At 30.0% G+C, this 16,373-nt stretch overlaps 1 protein-coding gene and 1 long non-coding RNA gene across 2 annotated transcripts; one reads left to right on the top strand and one right to left on the bottom strand.

Moving 5' to 3' along the window:
• Positions 1-509: 509 nt before the first annotated feature.
• LOC107941902 (probable indole-3-acetic acid-amido synthetase GH3.1) lies at positions 510-2,928 on the bottom strand. The gene is made up of 3 exons (XM_016875530.2): positions 2,491-2,928; positions 2,298-2,399; positions 510-2,204 (listed from the first exon to the last, which is right to left on the bottom strand). Exons 1-3 carry the CDS (start codon positions 2,814-2,816, stop codon positions 854-856), a joined length of 1,779 nt encoding a protein of 592 aa, XP_016731019.1. The 5' UTR covers positions 2,817-2,928; the 3' UTR covers positions 510-853.
• A 5,924-nt stretch (positions 2,929-8,852) lies between these two features.
• LOC107941892 (uncharacterized) lies at positions 8,853-10,094 on the top strand. Its single transcript, XR_001695714.2, has 2 exons — positions 8,853-9,223; positions 9,804-10,094. It is a non-coding gene; the product is annotated as an uncharacterized lncRNA (long non-coding RNA).
• The last annotated feature ends 6,279 nt before the right edge of the window (positions 10,095-16,373 follow it).

The raw sequence follows: 16,373 nt of genomic DNA, 5'->3' as shown, positions 1-16,373 counted from the left end.
TTTTGTAGGATAAATTTTGTATAACACTACTTTATCGCATCTTATACGATAATTCATCTTCCTTTTAATAAAAAAATAATTTAAAAAGTAATAAAAATTAAGACAATCTTTCTTTAATTTATTCAAGTATTTCAGCCCCCGCACTCAACCAAGCAACAAGAAGTGGAGCCTCTTTAGAAATCAATGGATGGATTTCAGATAACGTTTGATTTGAAATTTGAAGTTGATCTCAATTAAGATAATCAAATTTAGCTCTCAATAACTCGAGTAAATCATAACTCTTCTTTTTGTCAATACTAACCCTAGTATTTTTGTCAATACTAACCCTAGTATTTTTGTTGATATAACTCTGTATCCAATAATTGCTCTGTCTCGGAACTAATGCCCATCAAAACGATTTATATCCAAGTCATTTTTAAATAGTAGTAAAGATTATAAAAGTTGACAAAGGAATATGAAGCACGTGCTCTGAAATCCATGCAGAAAAGGCATAGATAAATGAACAAATATGACAAGAAAACCATTAAGCATCATCAATCCATTACAACTTCTGCCATCACATTATATACATACATATATATATCATGGTCTATATAATATCATAGTAGCTACTCATGAGATGACTAACATCCATCTTTAAGGTCTCTTTTTCTCATCTTTATTTATAAAAAGAAAGAAAAGACAGATCTAAGAAACACTAGCAAGTGACAAACAAACATGAAATGGATTTGAACCAAAAATCACTGACCCAAACCATTTAAAAGCTAATAATAATACAATTATATATATATATGCAGAAAAAAGTTGGTTTCCAAGGGCTAACAGACTGTTTGTGGAACTTTATGCAGTGTGCTCAACGGCGACGTTCTGGGGTCCAGTGTGGTAAATCTGGACTGAAATGTTTAGAAACCACCCTTGAGTTCAGAAGTTCCATGATTGGAGTGAAGCTTACACATCTTGGAACTTTGTATTGATTTATGGAGCCACCCCTTGAAATTGCATAATCCATTAACTCCTCAAACGTGCCGTTTTCCACTACTCTTATCTCGAGTGGGCCGATTGAGTTGTCAGCAACTCGGCTTTGACGGTAAACTGAGTTCAAGGATTCCTCCATTTGTAAGCAGCATCGGTTCAAAACATCATCGGTTGGTGCAATAGCTGAGTCTTTGACGAGTAATTCCCAGTAAATAACGTAGTGACCCGGTATTTGTTTGGTGTCGGCGTAGCTTGTGTACTCAACAACGCTGGTGTTGAATTCCTTCAGCAAAAGAGAAGCGTTTTCGATGGCGTTTTGTAACTCAGCCTCATCCGTTTTATCTGACTCGATGCTCAACAAAACGTTCTTTCTCCTAATGAAACGAAACTGTGGGGCCGCGTTGTGAAAACCGGTGACTCGAAGGATATCGCCGACTCTGTAGCGGCACAATCCTGCATAAGTGGTGAGGATGAGCTCATATTCTTTGCCGACTTCGACATCGGCGAGATCAACTAGGCACGAAGTGGATGATCCATGAGGCAAGAACTCAAAGTAGGCCATGTTTGGCATGATAGTGTATGTGACTTCGGATGGTTTGCACATCGGGTTGAGATTGAGACCGAAATAACACTCTGACGAAGCATACATCGTGCAAGCCATTGGCAAGCCACCACTGTAATATTCAAGGGTGGGGATATATGGAGCCATGGCTCCAGTTACGATAACATCAAGATACTTAGTTCTGGGCCAAATTCTTTTGATGATACATTCCCAATTCTCCTCATAACATTCTATAGTAACCAACTGGGCAAGTTCTGGGTTAGGTTTCAAGATTTTTCTCATGCATTCTCGAACCGGAGCATCGGTTATTTTAGGGTTTAAGGTTCCCGTTGCAATGTCATGAGCCAGTTGTTTCCAGTTGTTTTGAAGGAAATGAATGGCCCTAAGCAGGCCAGAGGCAAAAACGGCACCAACACGACGGACCTCGTCCCTCATGATCAAGCCACAAAGCATCTGGGCGTACATGCTTTGAAAAGAGTCAACGCAAAGGATGGCTTCGTTGGGGCTAGTGTAAACATTGAAAGGGTCATATGGGCGAGTCTTAAAGTGGTCGCTGTTGTAGTAGCTTGTGAGGACTGGGCGTGCCAAAAGCCCTCCAGGAGTCTTTGTTTCAGCTTTCACAAACAAGAAATAAAGACCCTTCCCTTTGTCCAATCCTGGAACGTAGCTATCACCCACCAAAAGACAAAAATATCAAACTTTGTTTTCAACAAAAGTTAGATATTAAAGAAACAAAAAGAATAGTACAAAAGCTACTCACAGGTTCATTACAGGCATAAGAAGGCTATACAAGAGTTGACGACGATCCAACTCTTCATGAATTGTTGGCATCAGCTTCCTTTCTCCAGCTGAAGTCCCAGAACTGCAAAGTAAGCCCCAAAATACATATCATTAAAAGATAAACATGAGTAAAAAAATTTAAAAAACATTTATTATTTGCTAAAAGATCTCACCTAGTGAGAAACTCTGAAATGGGATGAACTGAAAAGATAGGGGACTTATCACCATTGGCGATACGTTGAATCTCAGGCTGTATATCTTCATAAGTGACAACAGGGATTCGAGACTTGAATGTTTCCCGGTCCGTAGCTCCATTGAGGCTGAACCGTTTGAGATACTCAGTCTCGGCATTTCGGCCTAGGATCTCACGTAAAACCCTTTCTTGAACTGAATCGACATTTTTTGTCATCTCTTCAATGAATTGAAGAGCTTTCGCATCTTTCTCGGAAGCCGGAGTTCGGACTGGAGTCGGGAGAGTTGATTCAACAGCCATGAACATCGATATTGAAAGGCAAAGCAAAAAAAATGCAAAAATGTCGAAAATTTAAGTGATTTTTGTTAAAGCGATATGTACTGGTAATGGTGTAAGAGAAGCTGAAGCAGGGAAGGGTTGCTTATATAGGCGAAACCGAGCGATGATTTATTTATTTATTTTGTCGTGCCACTTCAGCTTCTTGTCCGAACTAGAGCCTAAAGGAACAGTACGTCAGATTTTATGTCCCCGGCGTGTAGCATGGAAAAGAGACACGTGAGTCCCATGACACGTAATACTGGTTATAAGAACCCCGACATGTGGGTCCTACGTGTTATGCCATGTCAGCATAAGGGTGATGGTGTGTTTGTGTAACCCTAGGCATCGGCCGGACACTTTCTGTCTCATCTCTGCTTCGCTGCTGATGGCGACTCTTAGCAACAGACCTATTAATACGTCTCTATTGGACAGGTAAAATAAATATTCAAATTTTGTTTTGCTACTTAAAATATATTTAAAAATTATATTAATCTTTCACATATTTTTATGAATAAAATTTAAATTTGAATAATTTATTTATTATAAAAAATATAGATCAAATAAATATTTTAAATTTAAATTTCATGAAATTTGAATTCAACTTGTCTAAATATAACTGTTGATATTAATTATTTTTTTAAAAAAATTTAGTTTTTTGAAAGTTAGTGGTTTATTAATTGATTGTTATCTTTCTCAAAACTAATAAAATAAAATTACTTTAAGTGTCCGAATATATGTAGTAAATAATTGGAAAACTATTAGATAATCGTCCGTGATTTTAAAGCAATCTCTTCTAGATTCTAAATTCTGTTGCAAACCCACTTCTTACTCTTTAACAGATTTTAAAGCAATTCGCACCAACCCATACATCATTTTTGGAACAAATCCACTCACTGATGTCCCAAGTTCAAATGGCTTTTTACAAAAGTTGGAACAACAAATCGAGGCTTAACTATGGAAACTGCAGTAGCTGGAAGCTTCTTCTTTCTTGGTGTTGGCAAAGAAATGAAACGGGTTTAAAGACTTGCATTTTCGTGATCTTCGTTAAGGTTCGAAGTGTTCCATTGGAGCTTCACCAATCTTGGTTTCAACTTTTCAGTCCAAATGAAGTGTTCCGTGGAGGAGTGTCGAGAGGTTATAGCTTAGATATGAAAAGTAGAAAAATAAGATTAATGGAGATAGATATAAATAAAACAACATACAGAAATTCTACTGTCCGTTATTCCGAATTATGGCCCCAACAAAGATTCTTCATTGATAGTTAATAAAAGAAAATAGGAGTTAATATAAGGTGGAAGTTGTTAATACTGTATAGATGTATCGTTTTGTTTTTACATTAATTTGTAATATATATCAGTGTATTTTGTTATGTTGTTTTGGATTTCTCACAATTTTAAAACATTATTTTTTGTATATATTATATACAAATGTAAAAATATACATGAGAGATATAAATATATTGATATGAAAAAGCATCATTAAAATTTAATTAAATTAAATAATTTTATTAAAATTTTATACTAATGGTTATAAGGTAATACACGAAAATAAGTAGATATTAGATTGAAACTACTTGATACTAGTTTAAGACCGAAATCATGACAACCATCACGTCTAATATCACAATGTTACAAAATTAATTTCGGAAATTGTTTGAAAAAATCAGATTCAAATTAAATATGATTGTTGGTCTATATCCATGCCTCTAAAAAGTAATCTATCTGTAGTAAAAAAAACATGTTATCACAACCATCCAAGCAATAATAAAATGCTTAGGAATGTACAGTGAAAATCAAATCAACTTTTGCCAGCTAACTTTCTCTCATTTATCTCTAATTCCCTTCTACAATTTTTAGTAGTAGAGATGTTACTAGTTGCAGGTAATCTTGTAACAAATTATTTGGTAAAAATATAGGTAATTATTTAGAAGCAAATATTATTGATATATGATTACTGAAAAGGAAAAAAAATAAATTAACTAATTTCTAATAGATCTTATACCATGCCCTTCACTATTGTACAGTTGCCTTCATCAACAGCGGTGGCTAATCTTACCTTTTAAAGAGAAAAAAGCCTGTTTCTTCACATGCAATGAAGGATAAAAGATTGTTTTCGAGTAACACGTGTCCATGTTATTTAATTAGAATTTTAAAATAATGGATCATGTTTTTATATTTATATTTGACTGTGTCAAAAATTGCTATCAGATATGAATATTTTTGAAGTAAACGTTGAATCTGGGTATAATATTCAAATTTTTTATATAGATTGAAAGGTTTATATTTCTATAAAGAGGTCTAAACATGTGTAAAAATGGATATTGAATACTTAATATTAATCTATAATTTAAGTAGAATTTTATCAGTTGAAAATTTGAACACTGCGAAAAAAAAAACACCTGGTTTTGTTTTTCCGTGTTCATCTTGGAAACGTATGAAGCTGGGCCATAGAAGTAAGCCACAAAAGTCTAACTGAGATTATTTAAATAATAATATTGCAAAGTTTTCATAAACAAACTGCTTTGTTGATATCTGTAGCCATCGTGGGTAGGAAATTTATTGCATCCTATATTTCATGAACATTGACTAGCTAAAAACTAACCAAAGAAAAGATCGATATTGACCGCCAAAAAGTGCTTCATGTGTTTTGTGCTTTATTTGATTGATACCCACCCTTTTTATCCTTATATACATATATTGTCTATACCAATTTTTAGTATAATTTTTAAGGTGAAATTCATCTTATATAAGTAGATTTGTTTATGTGCAGAACGAGAGGCGGATACGGGGCTGGCAAGAGCTTACCCCTAAAATAAAAATAGGTTTTTGAAATTTTTTAAAATTTTAAATTAATAAAAGTAAAATTATATTTTGACTCTACTAAAATTATAAAAATTTGATTTAATATTTTAAAAATTATAAAGATATAGACTATAAAAAAATTAAAATTTCATTCGACCTCCCCTTAGAAATTTGTTCTGACTTCGTTCCTGTGCAAAATTATCACTTAAAATATTTTATTTTTATTTAATTTTATTTACAATCGATTTGTTCAAAAATCAGCATATAAAAATACTATATTAATATTAATATTTTTATAATTAAATTTAAATTAAAAAAAACAATTCTTAGATTGTAATTCAAATAAACCTGAATGGTTCCAAATTTGTAAAATTCTTAAAAAAACAAAAAAAAAGAAACTGACGTATGTGAATCGAGCATACCTGCCTTGTCCTAATTGGATAGATGTAATGGAAGTTTCAAATGAATATTTAAAATAAATAGAAAATCAAAAGTTATGGGTTTACAACTTTACATTAATTGTATGATTTTTTTTTCCCCGCGAAAATATCCACTTAGGCCAAACTAGTGTTTGGAAGTCTTACTACATAAAACTAACTTGCCCCCTCATGCCTAATTTTGTGTTTTAAAGTAATTGACTTTTACTTCTACCTTTGATTGAAACATGGTCAAGTCACATGGCTTGACTTAATTAATTTGATAATTCTTCATGAAATAACTCATTTTGTATGTGTTAATGTTTTTTTAATAAATAAGTTGTTAATAATTACTTGATCGACCAAGGTCAATTTCCATACTCTTACAATAACGCAATTTATAATAAATATGACCTCAAAATCCAACTCTATCATAATACTTTTTTTGAAATGAGGATAATAAAGCTTTGGTTTTCATTAAAATTATTATTGGACAGTTCAAAATAATAATTTAATCATTTTAAATCCCATTTCTTTAAATACTGTTGGTAAATCCAAAATCCATTCCGGACCCCAAATGGAGAGTTGAAAGTCAATTTTTTTTTGTACTCGACCCAACTTAAATAATTATCTAATAAAATATAATTTTAAATTTAATTGTAAATTATTAAAATAAAAATATATATAAATAATGAAGTGATAACTAGGCCTTCGGCCAAGAGCTTTCAAAAATAAAAATAAAAAAGATACAACTTAGCTCAGCTCATGAATACTTTTAATTAGATTTGTCCATTCATTGGTTAAGTGGTACCATTTGTTCCGGCTCACTTTTTTTTTATCTTAATGATGACTGGGTTGGATTTAAATTTAAATAAAATAATTAAAAATATTTTTATTTAAATTTATTTATGAAAACATTAATATTAATTTTTTAAATATGTGTTGGAGTTGGTGTTACAAGTTAATTTGACATCAATTTAACTTATGGAATTATTAAAATATCCTTACATAATTTAAATAAGTTATATTATTATGAGAATATTTTTTTATTTTTTTATTTAAAAAAATTAATAAAGGTTGAACTCGTATCACTAATATCCATAAAATATTTTCTTTATCATTTCGACTAAAGATTTATTTTGATATTTTTATATATTTTCATGTTATTACATAAATGGTTTTACTTACATTGTTTGCATATATATGTATATATATATTAATAATGACGCTAATTAAGTTGGTATCACAAGTCAATTCAATATAAACTCAAGAAGAAGAATAACATTCTGATAAACAATCAGAATATATTTAATATTTTTAATCTGATGTATTTAATTATTTAACTTTTTACTTAAATTTAAAACTAATTTTTTTATTTTAATTTTATACAATTACATATGTTACTATTGTTAGTTTTAAATCTTACATTTCATTATTGTTTTTATATATTATTTTTAAATGTTTATGTACGTGTGATAAATTTTCTAATATAATAAATGATTTTAATTTTTTTAATTTTTTTAAACAATAGAATAGATTATTTGAGTAGAAAGAGCTTAGAGAATTTTTAAAAGTCAAAGCCATGATTTCACCATGAACACTTTGCCTCCAATATCAACACAATAAAAGAAAAACAATTAAAACATGACACAAGAATACAAAAGAAAAATGCACAAATGCAACACGAATACGCAATTTTTTTACACATATTATCAATATATAAAAAATTATTTAGCATGTGAATTATAGAGTTGTCTTCGTCAGTCTCAGTATCTCACATGTTAGTCTCAGAAGTTGCAAAGTTGAACTTGTTTTTCTTCCTGCTGTTGTTTTCCGCAACAAAAGTCGAATCAAATCAATAGGAAAATTAATTATGCATGCACCCGTGGGGTGGGGACTGGGGCGGTGGATTTATCCACTCAATTTAAATAAAATTAATCATTAGTTTATTCACCAAAAATATTATACCTTTCAAAAAAATTTAATTCATATGAAATCTTAAGGGATAAATCTTAAAATAATACATGAACTTTAATTTAATATGTAATTTGATACATAAATTTTAATTTAGTATAATTATACATGAAATTTTGATTGTGGTTCAAATGTATACATGAAATTTTAATTTTAATTTAATTATGCACATTTAAAGAAATAAGTACATCAATTTATTTTTATATTGGATAAATATAATTATATGTGTATGTAATATAAAAACATAAAATAGTGTTGTATCAATAATTGTATTAATAATTTATGAGAATTTGATCAAATCAAATTTTTGTGTACAAAATTACACAAGATCAAAGTACATGTATAAAATTAAATATTAGATTAAAATTCATGCATAATTTTAAAATTTATCTCTTAAATTAATAATTAAGATATACTTACAATTAAAATATATTTAAATTAACATAAAATAAATTTATATAAAACTCGAATATGGTACCTATAAATAAATATAAACCGAAAATTCTCAAATAATTTATACAAAATAAAAAAAAACTAAAGAATGCCTTATAACTTAATAAAATAATTATGTTCAAAGTAGGGCGATGTCAAAAAGAGTTTTTAGGGTCCGAAATTAAAATTTAATTTTTACGATAATAAAAATATAATTTTATTAATTTAATAGTCTATATATTTATAATTTTTAAAGGATTAAAATAAATTTTTATCATTTTTAAGGGGTTAAAGTATAATTTTATTTTTACTAATTTAAAAGAAAATTTTTTATTTTATGAGAAAATAAATAAATATATAAACGATTATTCATTTTTTTTATTCTTTCCGTCTCTTTTCTCTTCCTTAAATCCGAAGCTCTCCCTTCCTACAACCATTCATTCCGCCACCAGAACCACCGTGCTCCTCACCCTCACCGGGGCGGAATGGTGACCTCCTTTGTCTTCAAAACATTTTATACTGAGATGAAAGCAAAAAGAAAAGAAAAAGTTTTAATTGTTATTTTGAGATTAAATTAAACAGTGTCAAATAATAATTTCTTTCTTTAAAAAAAAAAAAAGCTCATCAAAAAGCAAGAACGCGAAAATGACGACTCACAGTGATGGGCTAACAAAGAAAACAACTGAACATGCAAGGTGATAGAATACAGCTAGCTTTCTGAGTGGCCATCGTCGACCATTGCGACTCTGCTTTAAAATTAGCTAAAAAAAGGGTACGCAAATGCATTTCCATCACCTTTTGTTTATTATTTTTCATCTTTATTGCTTCATATTTTGAAACATTTCAACTTCTGGATTCATAGAAAGATTGTGCTTTTTGGGAGCAATCTTCCCTTTCGTTCTTTATTTCCTTTTTCTATTCATGCACATTGGGTATTACTAGTGAATTGAAGGTTTCCAACTTTGAACTGTTTCTTTGTCTTCATTAACCTATATAATAATTTCTTTACACTAATTTTTTAAATCACAAACTTTTCAATTTTCTTTTTTTTCCCTCGACATCAACTTTGGCGTGTACTGGGGATATCACTATCTTTGTTTTCTTTATTAATATAGTGAGCATTAGTCGATTTCAAATCCATCGGTTTTGGTAAATATTCGATTTCGATATTAATTTATTTTTTTATGTATTTCATATAAAGTAAATAGTAATTTGTTTTTTTCATTGTTTAATAAATTTTTAGTTTTAGAAGTTTCTGTCTGCTCTTGTAGCACATTTTTTAGTCTTGCTTATGTATGTAACATTAGTTTTATAAGTGATTATAGGGATGATTTTGTTGTTGTCCTCTCTAGTTTGCTGAATGCTCGACTCTTTTGTCAATTTTTGCTCGCCGCTTTAGACCATCCAGGGCTGATTTCTTTATCGTATTAAGTGTTTGCAATCACTCCAGATATGTCGTGCTTGAGTTGTGGCAAAGCCAATTGTCAACGTGTCATAATGTTCTATTGATGTTGAGACTAAAACATTTGTTGTGTTGATGGAACTTGTCCTTCACCATCTATGCCGAGTGTATTGTTTTCCCCCTTAGATTGTATAATTTCTTTCATTAAATGAATTAATGAATTTATTTTTTAAAAAATAAACTATATTGTCAGTAGTCATCATTACTACCCGAATGTCTTGATATTTTTTATGTTATTCTAAAAAAAATAATTTAAATCATAAAAGAACGGTTAGAAAACCAAATCAGGAATGCTTTATGTAACATTATATATATGTATCGTATGCTCGATTACTATAGTGATGTGGGATTCGATTTGAAATTGACGATGACAGTTATATTAATCTATCTGCTGCTAATTTATATATAATGGTAATTATAGAAACTGGGAAATGATGCAACATGAATACTCATTAACAAATTCTATGTTTGATCTCTATGATTCTTGGTTTAGAGCAAAATTGAACATTGGGGAGTCGATGGACTCCATGTGGAGTTGGGTTTTTTTAGTAAATACCCTGAAAATGGTTAATCAGGTAGCTAGTACCAAGTTTCCTCATGCTATTAGGACACTTAAATTTAAATCAATGATTGGGACCAATTAAGTGTGCTTATCTATTTTCACAACAATAATTACTAAACGAATGAATCAAATCAGGTAACATTATTCACCTAACTTAAAACAAATTTGAAATAAGATACAACTAAAAAACCAAATTTAGAAAAAAGTTAGTACTTGATTGTGTATTTATAATTTTAAAAAATTTACAAGTTTCTCTTTCTTTAAAATATTTAAAAATAAATATTTTATTATACTTTTATAAGATGCTTGTAATCTAAAAAATTCACTAATAATTTATAAAATAATTTCCCTTTTGAAAAACGAAAACTAATTTTAAAATTTTTAGTTACGAAAGCCTATTCAACATTCTGCATAATTTCTTTTTTTCTTTCTACGTTCAAAATAATATTAACACAATAGTTTTATTAATATATTTAGATGAATCGTAATTACATTTAAGTTAAATAGATACTTTATTATTAAATATAGGCTTATTCACTCTTGAATATACAAATTTTGTTTTTATAGTTTTTATTCCCTTTTTAAACGGAAATAAAAAAAAAACAGTTCAACCAATAAAAATGCACCACACTATATGGCACATCCTATTAATTTACTAATAAATGTCAAAAAATTAAAAAAATTATGTGAATAGGTCAATTTTTGGAAAATTTATGAGAATAGCTCAATTTTATGAATTAGAAGTGTTTTCAAGTGACTTACAAAAAAGCGCATCCAACTGAAAGCATGACAAAAAAGCTTCCAATTTGAAGTGATTTTTACCACATCAGCACTAAAAGTAGTAGCACCAATATATATATTTTTATTTTCTCCTGTCACTTATTAATGTGAAAATAAAACTTACAAAACAGTTTTTATATAAACTCATTTCTCTTGTTTTTTAAAGCGATGTAGGATATGAGTTTATAAACACTCATACTCCATTTGCAGTTTGTTTTTAGACAATGTGAGATTACTTACTCTTATACCAAAATCTTTTTTCATGTTTTGTACTGTGAATAAAGGGAGAGAGAAAAGTAAAGATGTGTGTGTGTGTGTGATATTATTAAATAATACTTCTGTTAAGTATGACTCCTATTTTCAGTCAAATTTGAAAAATAATCTTTTAGTTAAACTCTGTTTATTTGTTTCAGTCAAACACTGATTAGTTTAGATTATTTTATTATTATTTGACATATGAATTTAGCCTATAAATAGACTCTTTTACAACCTTAGTAAAAACACCCATTAGAGATTAGAACTCATAACACATTTAGAGAATTTTGTGTTTACGTTTTGAGGGTTCTTTGTTTTCGAGTTTTGGGGGTTTAGTTTTATCTCCATCTTTTGTACGCTTCGTTCTTTTGCCATTATAGTAAAATTATCTTTGCCCGTGGTTTTTTATCCTCTTTGGAGGGGTTTTTCCACGTTAAATTTGTGTGTTCAATTTCTCAATTTATTCCGCTTTTTTGTTACTTGTTACTTAATTGGGTCGATTCCTAACAAGTGGTATTAGAGCTAGTTCAATTTTCATAGACCAGTCCTGTCAGATATGACAACAACAAGGTTTGAAATTGAGAAGTTTGATGGTGAGACAAATTTCAATCTGTGGCAAGTTCGAATGATGGTAATTCTAGTTCAATCCGGTTTGAAAAAGGTTGTTACCGGGAAAAAGGCTGAGAATCTAAATAAAACAGAATGGGAAGAGCTTGATGAAAAGGCCTTGTCTGCAATCTAGTTGTGCCTCGCGAATACGGTATTGCAGGAGGTATTGATGGAGAAGACCTCATCCGCCTTGTGAAAAAGGTTAGAAACTCTTTATGCAACGTCTATTTACATTTCGCATAAACGAATGTGAGCTTCTTAGAGATCACATCAGCCAATTCATTACTCTTTTAAATGATTTAAAGAACGTTGAGGTTCATATTGATGATGAAGATCAAGCTATGCTATTATTGTGCTCTTTACCCCCTTCATACAAGTCTTTCAAGGAGACCCTGATTTATGGCAGAGACAAAATCTCGTTCGAAGATGTGAAGGGTCATTTGTTGAGTAGAGACAAACTCGACAATGAGCTTCATTTGGATAGCAAGGCAGATAGGCAAGCTTCCGTTTTAGTAGCATCAAAGAAACGAGACAAAAGATGTCGTTATTGTAAAAAGTTAAGTCACGTCAAAGCAGATTGTTATAAACTGCGAAATAAAAGAGCTGCTGAGAGTAACGAGGAAGATGTAGCTGGTGCTAATTTGGCCGATGAAAGCGGTGATGATTTCTTGTTAGTGTCAACGAGCGATAACTCCAAGCTCATGTCCAAGTGGATCCTAGATTCAGGATGTTCTTTCCACATGTGTCCCAATAGAAATGGTTCTCTATATACAGTTCGGTTGAAGGCGGAGTTGTGCGTATGGGAAATGATTCATCTAGTAAGGTAGTTGGTATTGGAACTGTTAAAATCAGGACACACGATTGGACAATTAGGACACTCTCAGATGTCAGGTATGTACTTGATTTACGAAAGAATCTTATCTCCTTGAGTATTTTAGACTTGAAAGGATGCAGAATTAACATCGAGTCGAGCGGTATTAAAGTATCTCGTGGAGCTCTCGTTTTGTTAAAAGGTAAAATAACTGGTAGTCTTTATATTCTTGAAGGTTCTACAGTGACCGGTGAAATCGGACGTCCCTCATCCGTTACAGAGTCGAAGTCAACTCGTTTGGAGCAGAGGCAACTTGGTCATAGGAGGGAAAAATGTATGATCGTTTCGTTGAAGAGAGGTTCTCTTTGGATGCAAGTTTTGAAAAGTTAGGGCACTGTGTTCGTGAAAATCAGACCCGGGTTAATTTTGATTTGGCAGTGTACAAGTCGAAGGCTGTGTAACACCCCTAACCCGTATCCATCGCCAGGATAGAGTTATAGAGCATTACCAAAGTTTATTAATTAATTTTCAGGCTTTTTATTTCATCAAGCATTCATATTTATAACCAATCAAAATCAAAACATTTATAAGTCAACGTTAACCAATTTAACTTATACATGTCATTATAACCAGAATCAAATCATCCAAAATTATTGATAGAACCAACGGATAATGTGATATATCTCCAACAAGCTTCCAATCTAATCGAGCTTCCGATAATCATTTCAAAACATCTAATAATTATACATATTACCAATAATAATTCAATTCCAATAATAAAACACATACATATATATAATATTCATTACCAAATAGCATTCACTTCAATTAAAATTATACAAAATATAGTTCATACGAACTTAACAGGCTAAATTGCAAAAATACCAAAATTTAGGGACATTTTGAAAAATTTATATTTTTCTCGAATTTCCACCCAATCATGATCTAAATTAATTTTTTATTCAATTAAATAATTTAAATAATAAAAAAATTCATTTCATACAATTTGGTCACTTTTTGACATTTTTACAAATTTACCCTTAAAGTTTCACATTTATTCAATTTAGTCCCTGAACCTAAAACATGTAAATTGGTCATTTTTAATGAAAACTCATGCTAGTTGAATAATCATATATTTTCCTCCTCCTCCTCTCCATTCCACATCCTTAATGTATATAACATGCTTATAGGTAACATTATCTATAATTTCACCATTACTTATATATTCATTCAAAGCTGTCCACTTGAGTCGTAGTCACTAAATTAGTTATATCTTGAGCTATAGAACTCCAAATTAAGATCCGTTAATTTTATCTGAAACTAGACTTACATATATTCTTACCATAAAATTTTTAGAATTTTTGGTTTATCCAATAAGTACAGTTTATTCTTTAAAGCCATCCCTGTTCTGATGTCTGACACTTCTGACCCTTCTTCACTAAAAATTAATTATCTCCTAGTACAGAATTTGAATGATGTTACCATTTGTTTCTATTGAAAATAGACTCATTAAGTATTTAAAAATATAAATTTAAGCCTCTAATTATTTTTATCCAATTTTTTATGATTTTCCAAAGTCAGTACAGGGAAACCTGAAATCATTCTGACCTTATCTCACAAAACCTATTATATCTCATAATTTACAATTCCATTGCTTACACCGTTTCTTCTGTGAGAAACTAGACTAAATAAGCTTTAATTTAATATTTTTTTCATCCTCTAATTCAATTTATACGATTTTTGGTAGATTTTCAAAGTCAGACTACTGCTGCTATCTCAAAACTGTTTTAGTGTAAAATGTTGATAACTAAATTTATAACACTTTCCTTCCCTTTTTCTTTAATATTTTACATCACTTTCTCTTATTTCCCTTTTCTAACATAACAAGAATATAGAACCTTATATAATGAAACTCTACCTTAACATTAATTTCCTACTTTTTCTATAATATCAAACTCAAAAGTATATAAAAATCTTGATGTTCTTACCTTATGCCATTGCTTTTAATCTTTAACTTGATTTTCTCCCTCCTCCAGCTTCTATTTCTTGAATCTAACTCGATATTCTAACTCCCCATAGTCTCCTTGTTATCTTTCTCTCTTGATGGATATGTAAATTCTTTTGATTCCTAAGTGAAAATGATGAATTTTTGGTAAAAGGACCAAATTGTAAAGAAAAGAAAGTTTCTCTCTTTCTTTTCTCTTCATACGTGAGTTGCATGGGGAAGAAGATGATGATTCTTCCTCTTTTCTTCCTTATATATACACTAAATAAAATAATAATAAAATAATAAAATATCATAAAAAAATTAATTTAAAATATTAATAAACTAATATTTATTTATTTAATCTAAAATATCTCCAACATCATCATTATTTTCTAGATTTCTCTTTCTTCCAATTGACCATTTTGCCCTTTGGATCTTTTAAAATTCCATCTTTGAGTCATCACTTAATTTGGTAAAATTATAATTTAGTCCCTCATAATTCCTTCATCTATTCAATTTGGTCTCAATTCATCCATCTTCCTTAGTTTCTAGATTATTCCATCCTTAAAATATTTACACTATTGGTCCTTCAAATTTTCATATTTACACTTTAACCCCTCAAAATTTGAGTATTTACTCTTAGGTAACAAAACTTTTCTCACTTTTGCAATTTAATCCTTTCTTTAATTAATCACTAAATCGATAAAATTTTCATATCAATATTTTCATGCAACCTTCCTATCATAATGCAACCCATGTCATAATTTTAAAATAAATTTTTCCTCGTCGAATTTGTGGCCCTGAAACCACTGTTCCTTCTAGACCTAAAATCGGGCTGTTACAGGCTAGAAGTCTTCCAGTTTCTAAGCACAGATTCGACTCAGTTAATTCCCTACATAGTTCAAGATAAGCTCATGACGAGCTTTGGCAAATATGGCGTTGTGGAAATATGAGTCAAGGTGGAGATTTATTAAGTATGACTCCTATTTTCAGTCAAATTTGAGAAATAATCTTTTAGTTAAACTCTGTTTATTTGTTTCAGTCAAACACTGATTAGTTTAGATTATTTTATTATTATTTGACATATGAATTTAGCCTATAAATAGGCTCTTTTACAACCTTAGTAAAAACACCCATTAAAGATTAGAACTCATAACAAATTTAGAGAATTTTGTGTTTACGTTTTGAGGGTTCTTTGTTTTCGGGTTTTGAGATTTAGTTTTATCTCCATCTTTTGTACTCTTCGTTCTTTTGCCATTATAGTAAAATTATCTTTGCCGTGATTTTTTATCCTCTTTGAAGGGATTTTTTCACGTTAAATTTGTGTGTTCAATTTCTCAATTTATTTCGCTTTTTTGTTACTTGTTGCTTAATCGGGTCGATCCCTAACAACTTCAATTAAATTTAATTTTTTAATATTATTAAAATGTCATGTATCAACTCTTAATTAGTTAAA

The sequence above is a fragment of the Gossypium hirsutum genome, chromosome D11, assembly GCF_007990345.1.
Source record: "Gossypium hirsutum isolate 1008001.06 chromosome D11, Gossypium_hirsutum_v2.1, whole genome shotgun sequence".
Lineage (NCBI taxonomy): Eukaryota > Viridiplantae > Streptophyta > Magnoliopsida > Malvales > Malvaceae > Gossypium > Gossypium hirsutum.
The sequence above is the reverse complement of the archived record's forward strand: the minus strand, read 5'-3'. Positions and strand labels throughout refer to the sequence as shown.

Bases quoted from the DNA above. Each gene is read 5' to 3' on its own strand.
- LOC107941902 (XM_016875530.2), bottom strand. From the start codon at position 2,816: ATGTTCATGGCTGTTGAATCAACTCTCCCGACTCCAGTCCGAACTCCG. The intron at 2,400-2,490 runs GTGAGATCTTTT...CTTACTTTGCAG, and splicing joins ATTTCAGAGTTTCTCACTAG to TTCTGGGACTTCAGCTGGAG. The intron at 2,205-2,297 runs GTGAGTAGCTTT...GGTGGGTGATAG, and splicing joins CTTATGCCTGTAATGAACCT to CTACGTTCCAGGATTGGACA.